General features: G+C 37.3%; 1 protein-coding gene across 5 annotated transcripts in view; it reads left to right on the top strand.

Moving 5' to 3' along the window:
• Positions 1 to 21,875, top strand: part of MGAT4C (MGAT4 family member C) — a 418,542-nt gene extending 396,667 nt beyond the window's left edge. For 4 of the 5 annotated variants that reach the window (XM_059886620.1, XM_024992014.2, XM_059886621.1 and 1 more), the window contains exons 3-5: positions 10,357 to 10,509; positions 18,117 to 18,264; positions 20,055 to 21,875. In XM_059886620.1, coding sequence (XP_059742603.1) covers positions 10,363 to 10,509; positions 18,117 to 18,264; positions 20,055 to 21,196 — 1,437 coding nt within the window. In that variant the 5' untranslated portion in view covers positions 10,357 to 10,362 and the 3' untranslated portion in view covers positions 21,197 to 21,875. The remainder of the gene's footprint in view (positions 1 to 10,356; positions 10,510 to 18,116; positions 18,265 to 20,054) is intronic. The other variant, NM_001205696.1, reaches the window with a different exon arrangement.
• Positions 21,876 to 23,269: the final 1,394 nt, after the last annotated feature.

Genomic DNA, 23,269 nt, shown 5'->3' with positions numbered 1-23,269 from the left:
TTGTTTCTTGAGGTGTGCCTGTATTGCTATGAACTTTCCCCTTAGGACTGCTTTTACTGTGTCCCACAGGTTTTGGGTTGTTGTGTTTTCAATTTATAGATTCAACGCAATCCCTATCAAGCTACCAACGGTATTCTTCACAGAGCTAGAACAAATAATTTCACAATTTGTATGGAAATACAAAAAACCTCGAATAGCCAAAGCGACCTTGAGAAAGAAGAATGGAACTGGAGGAATCAACCTACCTGACTTCAGGCTCTACTACAAAGCCACAGTTATCAAGACAGTATGGTACTGGCACAAAGACAGAAATATTGATCAATGGAATAAAATAGAAAGCCCAGAGATAAATCCACGCACATATGGACACCTTATCTTCGACAAAGGAGGCAAGAATATACAATGGATTAAAGACAATCTCTTTAACAAGTGGTGCTGGGAAATCTGGTCAACCACTTGTAAAAGAATGAAACTGGACCACTTTCTAACACCATACACAAAAATAAACTCAAAATGGATTAAAGATCTAAACGTAAGACCAGAAACTATAAAACTCCTAGAGGAGAACATAGGCAAAACACTCTCCGACATACATCACAGCAGGATCCTCTATGACCCACCTCCCAGAATATTGGAAATAAAAGCAAAAATAAACAAATGGGACCTAATTAACCTTAAAAGCTTCTGCACATCAAAGGAAACTATTAGCAAGGTGAAAAGACAGCCTTCAGAATGGGAGAAAATAATAGCAAATGAAGCAACCGACAAACAACTAATCTCAAAAATATACAAGCAACTCCTACAGCTCAACTCCAGAAAAATAAACGACCCAGTCAAAAAATGGGCCAAAGAACTAAATAGACATTTCTCCAAAAAAGACATACAGATGGCTAACAAACACATGAAAAGATGCTCAACATCACTCATTATCAGAGAAATGCAAATCAAAACCACTATGAGGTACCATTTCACACCAGTCAGAATGGCTGCGATCCAAAAGTCTACAAGCAATAAATGCTGGAGAGGGTGTGGAGAAAAGGGAACCCTCTTACACTGTTGGTGGGAATGCAAACTAGTACAGCCACTATGGAGAACAGTGTGGAGATTCCTTAAAAAACTGGAAATAGAACTGCCTTATGATCCAGCAACCCCACTGCTGGGCATACACACTGAGGAAACCAGAAGGGAAAGAGACACGTGTACCCCAATGTTCATCGCAGCACTGTTTATAATAGCCAAGACATGGAAGCAACCTAGATGTCCATCAGCAGATGAATGGATAAGAAAGCTGTGGTACATATACACAATGGAGTATTACTCAGCCATTAAAAAGAATACATTTGAATCAGTTCTAATGAGGTGGATGAAACTGGAGCCTATTATACAGAGTGAAGTAAGCCAGAAGGAAAAACATAAATACAGTATACTAACGCATATATATGGAATTTAGAAAGATGGTAACAATAACCCGGTGTACGAGACAGCAAAAGAGACACTGATGTATAGAACAGTCTTATGGACTCTGTGGGAGAGGGAGAGGGTGGGAAGATTTGGGAGAATGGCAATGAAACATGTAAAATATCATGTAGGAAACGAGTTGCCAGTCCAGGTTCGATGCACGATGCTGGATGCTTGGGGCTGGTGCACTGGGACGGCCCAGAGGGATGGTATGGGGAGGGAGGAGGGAGGAGGGTTCGGGATGGGGAACACATGTATACCTGTGGTGGATTCATTTTGATATTTGGCAAAACTAATACAATTATGTAAAGTTTAAAAATAAAATAAAATTGGAAGAATAAAAAAAAAAAAAAAAAAAAAATAAATAGGCCAGGTCTTAGTTGAGGCATGTGGAATCTAGTTCCCTGGCAAGGGATCGAACCCACACCTTCTGTATTGGGAGCATGGAGTTTCAACCACTGGACCACCAGGGAAGTCCTACAGTGGTTTTATATTCATGTTAACAGACCTGAGTCCATATTTCAGCCCTCTCTGGAAACATAATGTGTAACATAAACTTTATACTAACCCATGGTATCCCCCAGGATGGGTCCTGAAACACCTGAATTCCACCTCTTCCTTCAACCCAAACCCTCAGGGGTGTACACCCTCAGTGTTCTTGAAGCATCCTCTCCTGGACCTGAATCAGGCACATCCTAAAATACAGAGGGCGGCACCAGAGTTCTGTGCTGCAGCCATGAAATTAAAAGACACTTGCTCCTTGGAAGGAAAACTATGACAAACCTAGATAGTGTATTAAAAAGCAGAGACATTACTTTGCCAAGAGATATTTGTATTGTCAAAACTACAGTTTTTCCAGTAGTCATGTATGGATGTGAGAGTTGAACCATAAAGAAGGCTGAACACTAAAGAATTGATGCTTTCAAATTGTGGTGCTGGAGAAGATTCTCAGAAATCCCTTGGACTGCAAGGAAATAAAACCAGTTAATTCTAAAGGAAATCAACTCTCAATATTCATTGAAAGGATTGATGCTAAAGCTCCAATACTTTGGTCACCTGATGGGATGAGCCGACTCATTGAAAAAGACCCTGATGCTGGGAAAGATTGAAGGCAAAAGAAAAGGGAGCAGTGAAGGATGAGATGGTTAGATACTGTCACTTACTCAATGGACATGAATTTAAGCCAACTCCAGGAGACAATGGAGGACAGAGGACCCTGGCATGCTGTAGTCCATGGGGTCACAAAGAGTTGGACACGACTTAGCAACTGAACAACAACACCACCAGAGTTCTGAGACTGGCCACTGAATATAAAAAGATAAATCTTTCACCAGACCCTACTTCAAAACAGTCCTTCTCAGGTGACCCTGAGACTTCTGCCTCAAGCATCCAGACTTACAAGCATTTATGCTAACAGATCCCAGCTGCATCCAGACTCTGTACCCTGTAGGCAGCCCCTCCAGGTCCTTGGGGCCTAGTACCCTACCAGAGTATCATTCTCTTGAAATGAGCCACAGATGGAGAGTCTATAGTATTAATCTTGCTTCTTATCTTTGCTGGGCAAACTTAGGCCATTTACTGCTGCAGTGAACATGAAAATGCATCTTATCCTACCCAAATCCAGAAAAAAAAAAAAAAAAACTTTTACAAGCAGAATATTTTATCTGTAGATTGAGGACCACGTTACAGTACACTTCAGATTATAGAATGAGACAACAGAATTTAACTTAACAATGTTTCATTTCAAAAGTGGTATGTATGTATTTTCTTATTGGAAAAGATAAATGATGAGTCTATTGACATGCTTTTGACACATAAATGCAACTTAGAGAAACTGACCCTATTCTAAAACTGACATCACAAACCAAAAGATGAGATGATTTAATATATGGTGTGGTATTAGGCCTACTCTGATGACCCAGACAGCAAAGAATCTGTCTGCAATGCAGGAGACCGGGGCTCAATCCCTGGGTAGAGAAACGGATGGCTACGCACTCCAGTATTCTAGCCTGGAGAATCCTAAGGACAGAGGAGCCTGGTGGGCTACAGTACACGAATCACAAGAGCCGGACTTGACCGGGTGACTGTTTATGCATTATTAATGTTTCATTTCTGTTCAGTCTCTCAGTTGTGTCTGATTCTTTGCGACCCCATGGACTGCAGCACATCAGGCTTCCCTGTCCATCACCAACTTCCAGAGATTGCTTAAACTCATGTCCATCAAATCGGTGATGCCATCCAACCATCTAATGCTCTGTCATCCCCTTCTCCTCCTGCCTTCCATTTTCCCAGAATCAAGGTCTTTTCCAGTGAGTTAGTTCTTCACATAAGTTAGCCAAAGTATTGCAGTTTCAACTTCAGCATCAGATCTTCCAATGAATATTCAGTACTGATATCCTTTAGGATTGAATGGTTTCATCTCCTTGCAAACCAAGGGACTTATAAGAGTCATCTCCAACACCACAGTTCAAAAGCATCAGTTCTTCAGTGATCAGCTTTCTTTATAGTCTAACTCTCACATCCATACATGACTACTGGAAAAACCATAGCTTTGACTAGATGGAACTTTGTTGGCAAAGTAATGTCTCTGCTTTTTAAATGCTGTCTAGTCTGATCATAGCTTTCCTTCCAAGGAGCATTCGTCTTTTAATTTCATGGCTACAGTCACCAACTGCAGTGATTTTGGAGCCCCCCAAAATAAAGTCTGTCACTGTTTCCATTGTTTCCCCATCTATTTGCCATGGAGTGATGGGACCAGATGCTATGATCTTAGTTTTCTGAATGTTGAGTTTTAAGCCAGCTTTTCCACTCACTTCTTTCACTTTCATGAAGAGGCTCTTTAGTTCTTCACTTTCTGCCATAAGGGTGGTGTCATCTGCATATCTGAGATTATTGATATTTCTCCCAGAAATCTTGATTCCAGCTTGTGCTTTATCCAGCCTGGCATTTCACATGATGTAAAGTTCAGTTGGTTAATCATTTGCCTGCCAAGCAAGAGACATAGTTTTAATCCCTGCCTGGGGGAGATCCCCTGGAGAAGGAAATGGCAACCCACTCCAGTATTCTTGCCTAGCAATCCCATGGACAGAGGAGCCTGGTGAGCTACAGACCATGAGATTGTAAGAGTTGGACACTACTTAGCAACTAAACCACCACCACTCTGCATATAAGTTAAATATGCAGGGTGACAATATACTGCCTTGACGTATTCCTTTTCCTATTTGAAACCAATCTTTTGTTCTATGTCCAGTTCTAACTGTTGCTTTTTGATCTGTATACAGATTTCTCAAGAGGCAAGCAAGGTGCTCTGGTATTCCCATCTCTTTCAGAATTTTCCACAGTTTGTTGTGATCCACACAGTCAAAGGCTTTGGCATGGTCAATAAAGCTTAAGTGGATGTTTTTCTGGAACTATCTTGCTCTTTCAATGATCCAGCACAGATATTGGCATTTTGATCTCTGGTTACCCTGCCTTTTATAAATCCAGCTTGAACATCTGGAGGTTCACGATTCACATATTGCTGAAGCCTGGTTTGGAGAGTTTTGAGCATTACTTTGATAGCATGTGAGATGAGTGCAATTGTGCAGTAGTTTGAGCATTCTTTGGTATTGCCTTTCTTTGGGATTGAAATGAAAACTGACCTTTCCCAGTCCTGTGACCACTGCTGAGTTTTCCAAATTTGTTGGCATATTGAGTGCAGCACTTTAACAACATCATCTTTTAGGATTTGAAATAGCTCAACTGGAATTCCATCACCTCTACTAGTTTTGTTTGTAGTGATGCTTCCTAAGGCCCACTTGACTTTGCATTCCAGGATGTCTGGCTGTAGGTGAGTGATCACACCATTGTGATTATCTGGGTCATGAAGATCTTTTTTGTATTGCTCTTCTGTGTATTCTTGCTACCTCTTTTTAATCTTCTGCTTCTATTAGGTCCATAACATTTCTGTCCTTTATTGAGCCCATCTTTGCATTAAATATTCCCTTGATATCTCTAATTTTCTTGAAGAGATCTCTAGCCTTTTCCATGCTATTGTTTTCCTCTATTTCTTTGCATTGATCACTGAAGAAGGCTTTGTTATCACTCCTTGATATTCTTTGGAACTCTGCATTCAGATGCTTGTATCTTTCCTTTTCTCCTTTGCCTTTAGTTTCTCTTCCTTTCCCAGCTATTTGTAAGGCCTTCTCAGACAACCATTTTGACTTTTTGCATCTATTTTTCTTGGGGATGGTCTTAATCACTGCCTCCTGTACAATGTCACAAACCTCCAACCATTGTTCTTCAGGGAATCTAATAACAGATGTAATCCCGTGAATCTATTTGTCACTTCCACTGTATAATCACAAGGGATTTTATTTAGGTCATACCTGTATAGTCTAGTGGTTTTCCCTACTTTCTTCAATTTAAGTCTGAATTTGGCAGGAGTTCATGATCTGAGCCACAGTCAGCTCCCGGTCTTGTTTTTGCTGACTGTATAGAGCTTCTCCATCTTTGGCTGCAAAGAATATAATCAATCTGATTTTGTTGTTGACCATCTGGTGATGTCCATGTGTAGAGTCTTCTCTTGTGTTGTTGGAAGAGGGTGTTTGCTATGACCAGTGCATTTTCTTGGCAAAAAAACTCTGTTAGCCTTTACTCTGCTTCATTTTGTACTCCAGAGCCACATTTGCCTGGTACTCCAGGTAGCTCTTAACTTCCTACTTTTGCATTCCAGTCCCCTATGATAAAAGGACATCTTTTGGGGGTGTTAGTTCTAGAAGATCTTGTAGGGTTACTGGTTGGGGCATAGACTTGGATTACTGTGATATTGGATGGTTTGCCTTGAAAACTAACAGAAATCATCCTGTCATTTTTGAGATTTCCCCCAAGTACTGCATTTTGAACTCTTATTTTGACTATGATATCCACTCCATTTCTTCTAAGGGATTCTTGCCCACAATTGTAAATATAATGGTCATCCGAATTAAATTCACCCATTCCAGTCCATTTTAGTTCACTGATTCCTAAAATGTCAACGTTCACTCTTGCCATCTCCTGTTTGACCACTTCTAATTTACTTTAATTCATGGACCTAACATTCCAGGTTCCTATGCAATATTGTTCTTTACCACATCCGACTTTACTTCCGTCACCAGTCACATTCACAGTTGGCTGTTGTTTTCACTCTGGCTCCTTCTCTTTATTCTTTCTGGTTTTACTTCTCCACTCTTCTCCAGTAGCATATTGGCCACCTGCTGACCTGGGAAGTTCATCCTTAAGTGTCATATATTTTCTCCTTTTCATACTGCTCATGAGGTTCTCAAGGCAAGAATACTGAAGTGGCTTGTCATTGCTTTCTCCAGTGGACCACGTTTTGTCAGAACTCTCCACCATAACCCATCTGTCTTGGGTGACCCTACATGGTATGCCTCATAGTTTCATTAATTCATTATTGTTTTCCAGTATCCAGTTTTTCTTACCTCCCCACCCCCTTGAAATTAGAGTGGTAATACTATTATTACTTTTGCCAGTGAACTTCTCAGCTCTACATATGGAAGAGATAAATTGTTTCACTTTCACCTCGTAAGAGACACAAGATAAATTCCAGGTGCACTAACAGAAGTCTGTCTATTAAAGCAAGCAAAAAAAAAAACAAAAAAAAAACACACACACACACAGGAGAAAATAAATGAGACTATCTATCTGACTCGTAGTTGCCGGGGACCAGCCCCGGCTGATCCAAAAAATTTGAAGCGGGGACGGCATTGGCGAGGATCAGGAAACAACTGCTTAATTAAATGTTTATTAAGGATATAAAGAGTGGTGAAATAAGGATAGCTCAGCAAAGAAATTCAGTGAAGAAAAGAGGCTGAATAAAATTCCAAAGCAGGGAATTTACGTCACCTACGAAGGCCGCAGGCGTCTTCCCGTTCTCCCGAAGGAGAGGAGACACTAAGGCCTCCCCGGTCAGATCTTAGAAGCCCAGGCAAAATTAGTAGGCTTGACGAGCTTCCCTGCCTCAGAGGAAAAGTTCAGCTAGAAGGTGAAAGAAAGAATGACATGGGGAGACCAAATTCCGGTGAACAAAAGGACATACTTTATTTTCCAAAGTAGTTTTATACCTTAAGTTGTGCATAGAGGATAATGGGGGAAGGGTAGAGTCATGCAAAGACAGCAGTTCCTGATCCTTATCGAAGTCAGGCTTTCAAACTTACCATATGCAGAAGTTTAGGTGATTTACATCATCTTCTGGCCAGGAAGCCTGTTAACATTTTAAGAAACTTATTTTTCTCTAAAGGTGATTATTCTAAAATCAGGCGCCAGCCTCCAAAAAGCAATGGAGAAAGTTGCATTCCTATAGGGCAAAGGTGAGGTGGGTTCAATCAAGAAAAGAATTAACTCAAGGGTCCAAGATTACAAACATTGAGGCAACTGCTTACATTTCTATACACCCATTATATCAATCAATACACCGCCAAGGACACAGTAGGTAAGGGATATGGAGACTTAGCAGCAAACATTGACCCAACAAGTGAAAAACCCTTCACCAATACAATTTCTAATCAATGTTTTAACTACTCAAAGGAATCTGTGTTTAGACAGTTTAGAACATCTCCTGCCTCTCACAGTTGGGAGGCTCTGAACAATCACATGTTGCCGGAAAAAACCTATTCAGGCAGGCTAGAGGACTTCCAAAGGAGTTTGTAGGTTGAAACACTATCACACCCAGGAATTATTAAGGAGCTGTAAGCTAACTCTTTTTTCAGAGAGAGGTAGTGGGGAACAGCCCCCTGTAAAGTCAGAGGTGTAGGTGAAAGCACAAAGCAGAAAGTAGGCAGACTCTGGTTTTGGGGGTAGATTGCTCGAGAATTTCCAAGGAGACTCCTGAGGCTTGATCCCACCTTTGCATATGTCAAGCCTCCTTCCTCATGACCTTTGCCAGGGGCGGAGCTCGCTCCCCACACATAGTGGCTCAGACGGTAAAGCATCTGCCTGCAATGCAGGAGACCTGGGTTCGATCCCTGGGTCGGGAAGATCCCCTGGAGAAGGAAATGGCAACCCACTCCAGTACTCTTGCCTGGAAAATTTCATGGACAGAGGAGCCTTTTAGGCTACGGCCCATGGGGTCGCAAAGAGTCAACATGACTGAGCGACTTCACTCACTCACTCATCTGACATCAAGATAGGGAAGGATTTTTTTTTTAAATATTATAAAAATATATATATGTGCATGTCTACACATATATTTATAGCTAAAAATCAAGAAAAAATAACTCTCAAGAAGAATATGGCCAAAGAAAATGGGCTTTCATTAACATTTCTTTCTCCCAATTCCTCATCTTCTTTTCTATAATTTTCAAAGATTCAGAAATGCTTTCTTACATTAATTCATGGAAGAGACGTTGTTAGCTGGATGTTTTCTAGACATTGTTGTAACAGTTGGGGTACAGCCCTTTTTCACCTCCTGAAGTTCGTTATGCCCATAAATACTTCATCCTAAAGCTGAACCCAAGAAGACATAGTATATAACTCAACAAGGCATAATTTCCAAAAATTGTTGTTTATGGACAAAATATGATTTCACTAACCTTTTGATCATTCTAGGTTTTCTATATAATTTTTAAAAATATCAGTAATCTAAATGAATTTATAATTGTAGTGGATCACAAAATGTAGAAGAGTGAAATGGAAAATAATTAGGTTTCCACTAACCCTACCAACTCCAGTTTGGCTTTTTGTAGTCCATAAATCATTATAAACAATAGATTGAGCAAGGCAATGTTGATATGCCACTCCAGGATTTACACTGATTTCGCAAGAATTACTGGGAAAATAAACAAAGCAATTATAACTGAATTTTTGTGTAGACTCACCCCCAAAACTTTAACTTCCTCTGTGACTTCTCTTTCTTTCACTCAAATTTTCTCCCTATATTTCTTTTCAGTGGACCTACTCTGAGATCAGTATTAGCCCCAAACTTCTAGTGTCTTCTATTTTTATTACATTATAATATGGGGAGATAGATGTTACCTTAATGCTTGCTTTTCTTTTATTTTCATTCTTTCTCATCAGTTCAGTTTAGTCCTTCAGTCATGGCTGACTCTTTCTGACCCCATGGACTATGGCATGCCAGGCTTGCCTGTCCATCACCAACTCCTGGAGCTTGCTCGAACTCATGTCCATGGAGTCGGTGATGCCATCCAACCATCTCATCCTTTGTCATCCCCTTCTCCTCCTGCCTTCAATCTTTCCCAGCATCAGGGTCTTTTCAAATGAGTCAGTTCTTCATATCAGGGGGCTAAAATATTGGAGTTTCAGCTTCAACATCTGTCCTCCCAATGAATATTCAGGACTGATTTTCTTTAGGATGGACTGGTTTGATCTCCTTGCAGTCCAAGGGACTCTCAAGAGTCTTTTCCAATGCCACAGTTCAATAGCATCAATTCTTCTGAGCTCAGCTTTCTTTATAGTCCAACTCTCACATCCATACATGACTAATGGAAAAACCGTAGTTTTGACTAGATGGACCTTTGTTGGCAAAGTAATGTCTCTGTTTTTTAATATGCTGTGTAGGTTGGTCATAGCTTTTCTTCCAAGGAGGAAGTGTCTTTTAATTTCATGACTGCATTCACCATGTGCAGTGGGGACTATTATCTTCTTACATTATTGTTACCAATATTTATTTGTTCAGAAATAACTGTGCTTTTCACTTTTACTTACACTACATCAAGATAAACCATTGCATTATCTTTATGTTAAGGTATTGATAAATTATGCCAACTTTTATTGTGAAAGTGTAAACAATTTTGGTTCAAATATTTGGAGAGTAAAATTTTATAAAGGCCTGTTGATTGATATGGTGAGGAAATATTTACATGCATAATTAATTGTTAGTAATTCTGTGCCTCTTTTCCACAGGAGAGAATGCTTAAATTTCACCAAGTGAAACATATTTTTGATATACTAGATAAAATGCGATGCCTGCGAAAACGTTCTACTGTCTCATTCTTGGGAGTTCTTGTCATTTTCCTTCTGTTTATGAACTTGTACATTGAAGATAGCTATGTTATGGTAAGTCTTGGAGGTTGATTACTTTTTGTTCAAAGTAAGGCCTAAGTCAAATGAGACAGTCCACTTGCAGTATAACTTCAGTCCCAGGATATTGAAATAGCCTTAGTCTGAGCAAAATTATAACATATATCTTTCCCATCTAGCTACTTTTTATATCAATTATATATTGTCAACATTATAATTGTTTTGGCTCATGGTGCAATGCTTTATTTAATGCTATATGCTATATTTAATGTAAATATGCACATCTAATTACAAATAAGTTAGCTATCATCCCTATCTGAATTAATTATATGTCTGTGTGTGTGTGTGTGTGTGTGTGTGTGCTTAGTCTCTCAGTTGTGTCCAACTCTTTATGACCTCATAGACTCCTCTGTCCATGGGCTTCTCCAGGCAAGACTACTGGAATGAGTTGTCAGTTCCCTCTCCAGCGGATCTTCCTGACACAGGGATGGAACCCATATCTCCTGCATTGACAAGCAGATTCTTTAGCGCTGAACCACCAGGAAAGCTCATAGTAGTATATCACATATTTATTGAAAAAAATACACTTATAAGTAGAACTGGGCAGAGTCACCTGTAAATAGACTAAACAAATTTTTATAGGTATTACTCCTTACTTTCTATACTTTTCTATATTATCAAAAATTTTCAAATCCTATTGTCTAATTAATGATACTAAGTGTGCTATTTTGTTAAGAAGGAATGCTTTATTAATGTGTGACGTCTCATTTGGATCTTGAATAGCTGTACATGACCACCATGTTTTACCCTTATAGTCACTGAAAAGTAATAAAGAATGTCAAGAACTAGAGATAAGAATGTGAAAACTATTCAGTAGTTTAAAAAAGATAAAATTAGTACGTTAGTAGACTTTGTCCCCCATGTCTGGCAGCATGCAGGTGTCTTAGTCCCCTATGCATGCATGCATGCTAAGGTTGCTTCAGTCTTGTCTGACTCTATGACCCTACGGAGTATCCAGGCTCCTGTGGCCATGGGATTCTCCAGGCAAGAATACTGGAATAGGTTTCCATGCCCTCCTCTAAGGCATCTTCCTGACCCAGGGATCAAACTCTTATCTCTTGCATCTCCTGCATTGGCAAGCAGGTTCTTTACCCCTAGAGCCACCTGAGAAGCCCCCAACCAGGGATCAAACCCATGCCCCCTACAATGGAAGTGTGGAATTTTAGCCTCTGAAGAAACTTACTAATGATATGCATTGGGACACCAAGGAAGTCCCTAATTTTATGGGTTGTTGTTGTGTTTTTTTTGGGGGGGGATCGTTTTCTTTTTTTTGGCCACACCACACAATCATAGATACTTAGTTCCTGACCAGGGATCAAACCCATGCTTTCTACAATGGAAGCACAGAGATTTAACCACTGGGATGCCAGGGAAATTCCCTGAAGGAATTTTAAGTGAATTATTAAAGTGTACAAAAAGACACATTCTGACTAATTATGAGAACTCAATATGTCTCTATTATTTATTTTTGTTATGATTGTCACATAATTCATGTCTAATGAGAATAATTATGGACATAATTTCTTATTTACTTTTTCCATCATAACTGATGTTAAAATATCTGAGAAAATTCTAATACTTGTGCAATGATTCCTGTTTACATATTTCAGAAAACCAAAGCCTTTGAACACACAGAGGACTGGAAAGTATTTTCTTTCATACAAGCATGCTGAAAACTTTCAATTAATATTTTAACTAGAGAGACAATTGACAACAACTTCAAAGATCATTTCCTAGTAAAATGTTTTATTTTATTAATTGAAAATGATTTAGTAACTACCAATTACTTCTCAGATACTATTCTATATTCTACAGGCCAACCAAATGATCTTAGTTGGTACAGATTTTCTTAAGAGGTCTTCTGTAAAGCATCTTGCCTCCCTTAGCATTGTTCTTTGATGGTGAAATTCTGTCACATTCCTAGATCTTGACTCTGCCTATGTCTTTTACCTTCAGTTATAGGTTTAATCTTGTGAGCTTTTACTTTCAAGTATAGGTTTAATTCTACCATCCTTAGTCAATTCACCATATTGAAGGTACCACAGTTAATAGAATTTGACTAGGCATGATCTAGTTAAAAATAGCAAACTGGAAAGACTTACAAGTGATATGCATTTTAGACTTTTTTAACCTATTAGGTTTATGAAATTTAAGAACAATAGATCAAGACCTAGGTGATCCAGCTATTTTTTAATTAAGAGAATTGAATATTGTAAATTAATTAGAGGAGCTCTTGATTAATGATTTAATTTTGTGATAAACATTTATTTCTTGCATCTCTGTGTACTGGTAAAGGTAAATCTCGTCTTGTAAATCAAAAACATGGTACTGGTAGGATGTTTGTTGCATTTAGTGATGATAGACTCTTTCAAGTGCAATTTCAATATTTAACTTTAAGTAGATAAAATATTATTATATGCAGCAAACATCTTTATGTCTTTTGGAAGAGAACCACTTCAAATTCACCATAAAATGTATAAGAAGTAATAGAGTACATACCCATGAGATCAAATGCTATTGCTCTATTTATACATTTCTGTCTAAACATCAGTCCTACCCGCATTATTTAAAAGTGTAATTTAATGAAGCAGCTTTTACTAAAGAATACTTTTTCAATGAAATCTGGCTACATTAGCCATATACCACCAGGGAAGCCCATATGTATCTAATCAGATTTACAAATCATCCCAGGTACAGAGAAGAGATTAATTACTTCTTAGCTTAAAAAAAACTGATTTTTTTAAATATTTACTTTATTAAGTAGAAATTTGCATTATTTAGAAAAAATGAATTAAAATGGATGTTAAATATAAGCATCCCCCCATTTTGAAAATTTAGTGGTAATATTTTTATTAATTTAAATATTCACTCTTTACTAGAGGATGTTTTCTACCTAAATTACATTTTGAACTAAATTTTATCCCAAGGCTTAATATGTACAAACTTTTAAATATTCATTGTCATTCATGTACAATTACATTAAAATTGTTCTTCAGTTCAGTTGCTCATGTGTTAGTTCAATTCAGTTCACTGGCTCAGTCATGTCTGACTCATTGAGAGCCCATGAATCACAGCATGCCAGGCCTCCCTGTACATCACCAACTCTTGAAGTCCACCCAAACCCATGTCCATCGAGTCAGTGATGCCATCCAACCATCTCATCCTCTGTCGTCCCATTCTCCTCCTGCCCTCAATCTTTCCCAGCATCAGGATCTTTTCAAATGAGTCAGCTCTTTGCATGAGGTGGCCAAAGTATTGGAGTTTCAGCTTCAATAACAGTCCTTCCAATGAACACCCAGGACTGATCTCCTTTGCGGATGGACTGGTTGGATCTCCTTGAAGTCCAAGGGACTCTCAAGAGTCTTCTCCAACACCATAGTTCAAAAGCATCAGTTCTTCAGCATTCAGCTTTCTTTACAGTCCAACTCTCACATCCATACATGACTACTGGAAAAACCATAGCCTTGACTAGACAGACCTTTGTTGACAAAATAATGTCTCTGCTTTTTAATATGCTGCCTAAGTTGATCATAACTTTCCTTCCAAGGAGTAAGTGTCTTTTAATTTCATGGTTGCAATCACCATCTGCAGTGATTTTAGAGCCCCCCAAAATAAAGTCAGCCACTGTTTCCACTGTTTCCCCATCTATTTGCCATGAAGTGATGGGACCAGATACCATGATCTTCGTTTTCTGAATGTTGAGCTTTAAGCCAACTTTTTCACTCTCCTCTTTCACTGTCATCAAGAGGTGCTTTTGTTCTTCACTTTCTGCCATAAGGGTGGTGTCATCTGCATATCTGAGGTTATTGATATTTCTCCCAGCAATCTTGATTCCAGCTTGTGCTTCCAGGCCAGCATTTCTCATGATGTACTCTGCATATAAGTTAAATAAGCAGGGTGACAATATACAGCCTTGACGTACTCCTTTTCCTATTTGGAACCAGTCTATTGTTCCATGTCCAGTTCTAACTGTTGCTTCCTGACCTGCATACAGGTTTCTCAAGAGGCAGGTCAGGTGGTCTGGTATTCCCATCTCTTTCAGAATTTTCCAGTTTATTGTAATCCACACAGTCAAAGCTTTGGCATAGTCAATAAAGCAAAACTGGATGTTTTTCTGGAAATCTCTTGCTTTTTCGATGATCCAGGAGATGTTGGCAATTTGGTCTCTGGTTCCTCTGCTTTTTCTAAAACCAGCTTGAACATCTCGAAGTTCATCGTTCACATATTATTGAAGCCTGGCTTGGAGAATTTTAAGCAATATGTTAGTATCCATAGAAAACTGGCCTCTTCGTTGTGGTATGAGGAACCTAGTTCCCTGATACAGGATTGAACCCCAGCCCCCTACACTGGGAGCACAGTCTTAACCACTGGACCACCAGGGAAGTTCCTTGTTTTTCTTAAATCAGGAGGAAATTGTAGTTATAATTCAGAGAACTCAGATAAACAATTACAGTAATAAGGCCTCTAGGGTTATTTAGCACATGGATTCTATTCTTCTTGCTAGACAATCCATCAGTGGCCCCAAATCCTGGGTGTATAACAGCTTAGTGTATTGCTTACATGATAGAGGCATATGTGCCTTTCAGTAGGAAAGAAAGCCAAGTTCAGTGTAATAGACAAATTGTATTACAAGGCAAACTAAGTAGAAGAGACACTGCATGCCCAATCAACTTAGCCTCTCGGCTGTGAGCATCTTCAAAGTAGCCACTAGGGTATATATTTAGCCTGTAGCTAGTCCATTGAATTTCATTCCCATCCAGAAAATGATTGTCATAAAGCTTTGTCTTGTTACTGAAAAATACACTACAGCATAGTAGCTATAGAAAGGAGGTATCCAGGGAGAGCCTGGCTGTTCAGGTAGATGCTTCTGGAAAGTAGCCAACAAGGCTGACTCAGGTGAAAGTTGCATTATTTATTTTACGCTGAAAAGTGTAAAGACTTGTTCTTGAGAATTTAATAAAGTGCTTTCATATGTCACATTTCATCTTATATTCTGTTATGTCCTTCAATCAGGATGAATGTACTCTATCTTATCACAGAAAAGGTCTGGATTTTTACGTGTTCAAGATAGAATTCTTAAAGAGATATTCAGTATCCTGCACTTCCTTTAGAATGTGACATCACATAAGAACAGAATGGTAAAATGAATTCAGTATTGTGACTACTGCCTGATTTTTATAAATATATTTTCTAGATCCTGTTAAATATGGACATCATATTTACTATTAAAGTAGCTAATGGAAAATTGAGTCTCCAGTTATCTTTTGAAAATCCTAAATTTGTTCATTTTAAAACTTTCATGATTTTTTTAGGTTTTCAAAAATACAAAGATGAAAATATTTATATGCAGCTAATTTAAAATAATCAGAATTCAATGCATATTAATTAGTACATTTATACAACTAGCCTCCCAGGTTTAATGTCATGTATTTTAAAATTCTTTAACTTATAGATGGCAAACACATTATAAATCAGAATAAAGTATTTTTCTTTGTCCAAATTATCAAGGCAATATAAAATATTATACACTATTAAAAAGCAAATATAGGCTCATAAACATAATTCAATATACAGAAAAGATATACAGAATGCATATTCATTTATCAAGGACCAGATTGAAAGCCCTTGCTAGTCAATATTCACTATTTCAACTTTTATTCTAAGACAATTACAGCCTGGCCATAGATTTAAAACTTTGAGTTAGTCACCTTTTCCCTTGATATTTGAATCTGAAATAAAGCAGTAAATGTTTCAACTAAAGTAAAATTTGTATTTGAATTTTTTCTAGTATTTTAGGATAATGTTTAATTGATTAAAGTTTTATTGACCAAAGTCCAATAGTATGAAGACCAAATTTATTTAATACATTCACTTTCTCTGTTGTCTCAAAGACATTGCTCATACCTGACCTGCCAATCTTATACTGAATAGTCGAAATAGCCACAGAACTCACACAACACAATAGATACTTTGCCAGAAAAGGAAAAAAAAATCTAATTAGCTTGTCCTAATATTCTACCAGTGATAATAAAACATATACAAAAGCCAAGCAGGTCATCATGTTGCTAGTAATATATAACTAATAGAGGCTTGTTCAAATGATTAGATAATCAAAACCTACAACTGAATTTATATCAGAGGGAGATAAAGGGAAGCAATTAATTGTTAGCAGGATATTTTTAAGCTGAATAGAAATATCTTCTTGAATATAAACCATCCTGAAGATTGTATGACATAATTCCATTATCAAATTGATACTAAAGTTTTTAAATATAAAAGATCTAAACTTCACTTTCATCAGGATACTCCCTCTTCCCCTCTACACTTATAAGCAACAAGCAAACATCGTGGGAAAGACCTTTACAAGGTCTAAAGACATTTCCTTGAACATTTGGTACTAATGTCTCCTAATCAAGATATCTTGAAGATATTTGTAAAATATACTATCATTTCAAAAAGACTATTGCTGTCCATTCTCAATAGGCTTCGATTACAGTGGCTACATAAATGACTGACTAACACTTCTTGATAATAAGTTATTCAAACTCCAATCATTATGTTCACTATTGCATCCTTCTAATCATTCCTGAAATTTCAAAATCTTAGAAATAATGTGTGGTTTTTTATTTGACAACACTTGAAGAAGAGTAAGTAGTTCAATATGATTCAGATATGGGGAATCTAGTGAGAATTAGCTTTACATGAAACTGTAAAGATCGCTGTCAAGTTTGAAGATTCTTGTAAATAATGTGAATTTTAACATGAAAGGAGTAGGAGTTTTCAAATTTTTTTTTATCAAGAGAATGCCATTATTAATGTATTCTTTACAAAAGCAACTGTAGACATAAAATAAAAAGTGGAAAATAGTGAACAGAATCTAGAATTCAGGTGAAAAATAATTATCTACAGCTTCTAATGCCAGTCATTGATATTTATATAATACCCATATTAAAGACTCTTGAGAGTCCCTTGGACTGAAAGGAGATCAAACATAAAGGGAATCAACCTTGTATATTCATTGGAAGGACTGTTGCTACAACTGAAGTTCCAATACTTTGGCCACCTGATGCAACAGCCAACTCATTGGAAAAAGCCCTGCTGCTGCTGCTGCTGCTAAGTCTCTTCAATTGTGTCCGACTCTGTGTGACCCCGTAGATGGCAGCCCACCAGGCTTCCCCATCCATGAGATTTTCCAGGCAAGAGTACTGGAATGGGCTGCCATTTCCTTCTCCAGACACTGATGCTAGAAAAGATTGAAGGCAGGAGAAGAAGGGGACGACAGAGGATGAGATGAGTAGATGGTATCACAACACCAACTCAATGAACGTGAGTTTGAGCAAGCTCCGGGAGATGGTGAAGGACAGGGAAGCCTGGTGTCCTGCAGTCCACAGCATTGCAAAGAGTTGGACATGACTGAGTGACTGAACAACAATAACAACATATTGTATATCAGATATATATACCCATTTTATATATATATATATATATATATATATATATATATTATTATTATTGTGTAAGGAGAAAGTTTATTTAATTCATGACCATCTGTTATTTCTCTCTTCCTCCTTCTTGGCATTCAGGAAGGAGACAAACAGATTTTAAGGGAAACATCTACACATCAGCTGAGTCCAGAACACTACATGCATACTTTCAAAGATTTGTCTAATTTCTCAGGAGCCCTCAATGTCACCTATCGCTACTTAGCTGTCATGCCTTTACAAAGAAAGCGTAAGTATACTTATATTTTTAAAATCAAGAACAATAAAATACTTTGTTTTAAAAGAATGATAACATGTTTCATTTGTATAACAATAAATTTATGGGCTTTACTAACATAAGATATATTTTGGGAAACATTGTGTTTCTTCACAAATTCAGTTATTCACCAATCCAATTTCATTAATAACAACACCAAAAAAAATTAAATGCCTAATTGTGACATGAAATTTTTAACAGTTTGCTATAGAATTCATGTAGGGAGACTAGGAAAAAGCAATTCACTTTAACTTTTTTAAGTTAGCTTTTAAAAATAATTATTCCCACAGTGATACATTTCCAAACATTGGTTTTATGACATGCCCACCAATTTGAAGTAGTGAAAATCATTGTATTTGTTTCCTAAGATGTTATAACGAACAATCACAAACTAGGTGGTTTGAAACAATGGAAATTGATTCTCCCACATTTCTGGAAGCCAGAATTCAGAAACCAGGATGCTGGCAGCACCAGACTCCATCTAGAGGAGAATCCTTCCTTGCCTCTTCCAGGTGTTGGTCACACTTGGCATCCCTTGGTTAGTTGTAGCAAAACTGCAATCACTGCCACTCTCCACATGGCCCTTCTTTGTCTCTCTGTGTCCTCTCCCGTTCTTATAAGGACATTAGTCCTTGAATTTACTGTCCAATCTAAATCCAATATGATTTCATCTGGAGATCTTTAACTAATTGCATCTTAAGGTCACAGTCTAAAGTTCCAGGCAGACATGAAATTTTGGAGGCAATTATTCAATCCACTACAGGCACTTTGATCCAAGAAGTAACATACTACATTTCATGGATTTCAAGACATTGTAAATTATAGACAATATCATGATCTAATTGATGAACCACTAAGAAAGTACAAGCATCATCAAGTTTAAGTTGTAAGATGCTATCAGTTGTGATATACAACCTGAGTTTAAAATATTTCTGTGTGAAAAATATGTTTTAGAATCAGTGATACACAGTGATATCATGAACTTCTTAGTAGATGGTGTGGAGACCACAAAAATTGAGTTCCCTGTTAAGAACCGTTTATGCAAGTGAGTTTGTGATCACCAGGTTGAGGAAAAAATGCAATAGGTTAGCTTTCTTTAGATCTTTTTTCTTCCATTTCAAATGTCTACTTCTCTTAAACTTCGTCCTAATTTCAAAGACTGCCACTATTTTTTTAAATCTCCATCTATTGCACCACCTTTGTTCACACATTACTAATCCCTTACAAATGTGTGCTGGCACATATACCAACTGCTGTGTACTAAAGAGGCAATATAAAACAGAGAGTTTGTGTATGTTAGTCACTCAGTTGTGTCTGACTTTTTGAGACCCCATGGACTATAGCCTTCCAGACTCCTCTGTCCATGGGACTCTCCAGGCAAGAATACTGGAGTGGTTTGCCATTTCCTTTTCCAACTGCTTTGTACTAAAGAGGTAATATAAAACAGAGAGTAAGAGCAGGCAAGAATATTGCAGTAACTTGCCATTTCCTCCTCCAGGGGATCTTCCTGACCCAGGGGTTGAACCGGTTACTCCTGTGTCTCCTGCATTGGCAGTCAGTCTTTACCACTGCGCCACCTGGGAAGCTTTTGCATATTTAGCATAATCCTTTAATCACAAAATGCTCTATATATGATCATTCACTTAGATGTACTTAATAGAGTAGAAGGCCTAAGGGGAAAAGAACTTTTTTTTCTTTTTTCTACGTTATTCAAAACCCAGTTTCGCCTTTAATTTGTCTTCATTTTGGATTCTTTTGTTCAGGATTTCTTACAATTGGACTTTCATCAGTGAGACGAAAAAAAGGAAGCTATTTACTTGAGACAATCAAGTCAATTTTTGAGCAATCCAGCTACGAAGAATTGAAGGAACTTTCAGTGGTGGTTCATCTAGCTGACTTTAACTCATCCTGGCGTGAGGTCATGCTGCAAGATATTACACAGAAATTTGCCCACCATATTATTGCTGGAAGGTTAATGGTTATACATGCTCCAGAGGAATATTATCCAATCCTGAGTGGCCTTAAAAGAAATTACAATGATCCAGAAGATAGAGTCAGATTCCGTTCCAAGCAAAATGTAGATTATGCTTTTTTGCTCAACTTTTGTGCCAATATTTCATACTATTATGTAATGCTTGAAGATGATGTTCGTTGTTCAAAAAATTTCTTAACTGCCATCAAGAAAGTCATTGCATCCTTAGAAGGAACTTACTGGGTAACCCTTGAGTTCTCTAAACTTGGCTATATTGGAAAACTTTATCATTCTCATGATCTCCCACGTTTGGCACATTTTTTATTAATGTTTTATCAAGAAATGCCTTGTGATTGGCTATTGACTCATTTCCGGAGTCTGTTAGCTCAGAAAAATGTGATTCGTTTTAAACCATCTCTCTTTCAACACATGGGTTATTATTCATCATATAAAGGAACTGAGAATAAGTTGAAGGATGATGATTTTGAAGAGGAGCCATTTGACCTCCCAGATAACCCTCCTGCAAGTCTTTATACCAACATGAGTGTTTTTGAAAATTATGATGCAAGTAAAGCCTACAGTAGTGTTGATGACTACTTCTGGGGGAAACCACCTTCAACAGGAGATGTCTTTGTGATTATATTTGAAAAACCAATTGTAATAAAAAGAATTAAAGTGAATACTGGAACAGAAGATCGACAAAATGATATTTTGCATCATGGAGCTCTAGATGTTGGGGGGAATATTAGATATTTTAAACAAAATAGACAATGTGTTACTTACATTAAACTAGGAGAATTCAGAAATGGAAACTTTGAAGTATCTGATGTAAATCAAAAAATTCCATTTGATATCCATTGTATGAGGATATATGTTACCAAAACACAAAAGGAATGGCTGATTATTAGGAGTATTAGCATTTGGACTTCTTAGCCAATTAAATCAATATGTCCAGTTACTAAAGCAGGTCTTCCTGTTTCCTGCTTTGCTACTTCCTCTTTTGCTCCCTTTGTCCTTTAGAGGGAACGCAATGGATTGGATATTTAAAAAGTCAGTCATTGTGGCAGTTCTGATCTGCTCATTGTCAGCATACTTTTACTCTTATACACACATTTATTTTAACTTTTGAAGCTGAGAATCAGTTCATAGTTAATAATACTTTTGTTTATATTTTAATGTTACTTTCAAATTTTCACCTGTCAAAATGTGACATGTAAAAATGGTGACATGAAGGATTTAAAATGAGAAAATGTGGTTTGTTCAATGGTGAATCTTGAAAGATAGTTCCCACTGTATGCACTTATTCAAGAATTTATTTCATTATATCATCAGATTATTAAGCATCTCTGTGACTATGCAGTTGGTTAGAATGATAATCTGTCTTGTTTTTCTTGTAAACTTAGGTTTCCATAGACTTCTGTACATCTACAATGAATACCTCCTCATAGAAGTGATGTCTTTACAACAGAACTTTGTGTGTCTCTGAGGTGATGAAAAGAAGAAAAAAAAAAAACTTAAAAATATCCTCCCCTGATTATTTATATAGGAGGGGAAATTGTTCAATGTATAAAAATTTGAACACCTACTGTCAATAAATTTTCTGTGGGAAGCAGTCTTTTTCCAGGTTCCCTTTTGCAAAAATAAAGGTTATGCTCAGTATTTTCAGGTTCCACTGGGTACCTGCATTTAATAGGAAAAAAATAGAGAAGGCTTATGGTTAGTCCATTCCTAATGAACATTTTCAGTATATGCAGAAAATTTTTGAAATTGATTTTGTATGTTTGTATTAAAATTCATATGCTTAAAATCCTTGTGATTTATCATATACTTTTTTGGAGTTCAAATGGACATTTTATGAAGGAAGAACATAAGAAACAGAAATCAGTCATTTTTTCTACACGCATAGCTACTCCAAGATGAGAGATCAAATGTTTTAATACCCAGACTATGTTCTTTCTCTTATGTAAAGATTGGTCTTCACATAATTTATGATTTTGTTTCTCTGGTACATGAGTCTCAGTTAAAAAGTTATTCTATCTGAAAATAGCTTGCATAATTTTTCCATAAGTCATGTTGTCATTCTGTAAAATAATCCTAAAGTGTCCTAAATGATATTCTTGTGATATATGCACCCAAATGGTAAGCAAACTTGTCTAAATTTTACTGTGAGGGACTTCACTATAGTGTCTACACCATAGAGTCATTAAAGCAATTCAGGACACCTACAATAGTGCATCCTAAAATCATTGTTTTTTCAGAATGTCTTGAGCTTGTCTCATCCTTTTCTTTTTTGACAAACAGCAAAGATGAAGTGATTTATTGTTTATTGTTGTTCAGTCGTTAAGTTGTATCCAACTCTTTGTGACCCCCATGGACTGCAGCACACCAGGCTTCCATGTCCTTCACAATCTTTCCCAGAGTTAACTCAAACTCATGAAGACAAATAAATATACTATTATATAGATCAATGTGCAACATATACAATATGGAGAGATAGATGAAATACCAGACTTGGGATAATGAAAAGACATAAAGAATTCCTCTTGTTCTTCTTTCCATCCTGAAACAAAATTCTTAGGAATCACTTGTATGATAGAGTCCAAGAAAAGACTGGAAAATATTTTATTAATTCTATTCAAATAAATTAAATTAGAAACTCAGATAAAATTATTGAGAATTTTTTTATTGATACAATAGCTAATGTGTACTTTCTTTGCACACAGTTGCTACAGTATTTGAGAAAACAATGAATGTATAATATTCTGTGGCACATTTAAGTGTCAAAGTTATAACAAAAATACTGCCACTAAACTGCCAAGGAGGAGACGTAAGAGAATCAGGTTGGATCCTTGGGTCGTGAAGATCCCCTGGAGAAGGAAATGGCAGCCCACTCTAGTATTCCTGCCTAGAGAATTCCATGGACTGAGGAGCTGGGTGGGCTATGGTCCATAGAGTCACAAAGAGTAGGACACTACTGAAGAGACTTAACACACACGCCTGCCACTA

Source organism: Bos taurus, chromosome 5, assembly GCF_002263795.3.
Source record: "Bos taurus isolate L1 Dominette 01449 registration number 42190680 breed Hereford chromosome 5, ARS-UCD2.0, whole genome shotgun sequence".
NCBI lineage: Eukaryota > Metazoa > Chordata > Mammalia > Artiodactyla > Bovidae > Bos > Bos taurus.
The sequence above is the reverse complement of the archived record's forward strand: the minus strand, read 5'-3'. Positions and strand labels throughout refer to the sequence as shown.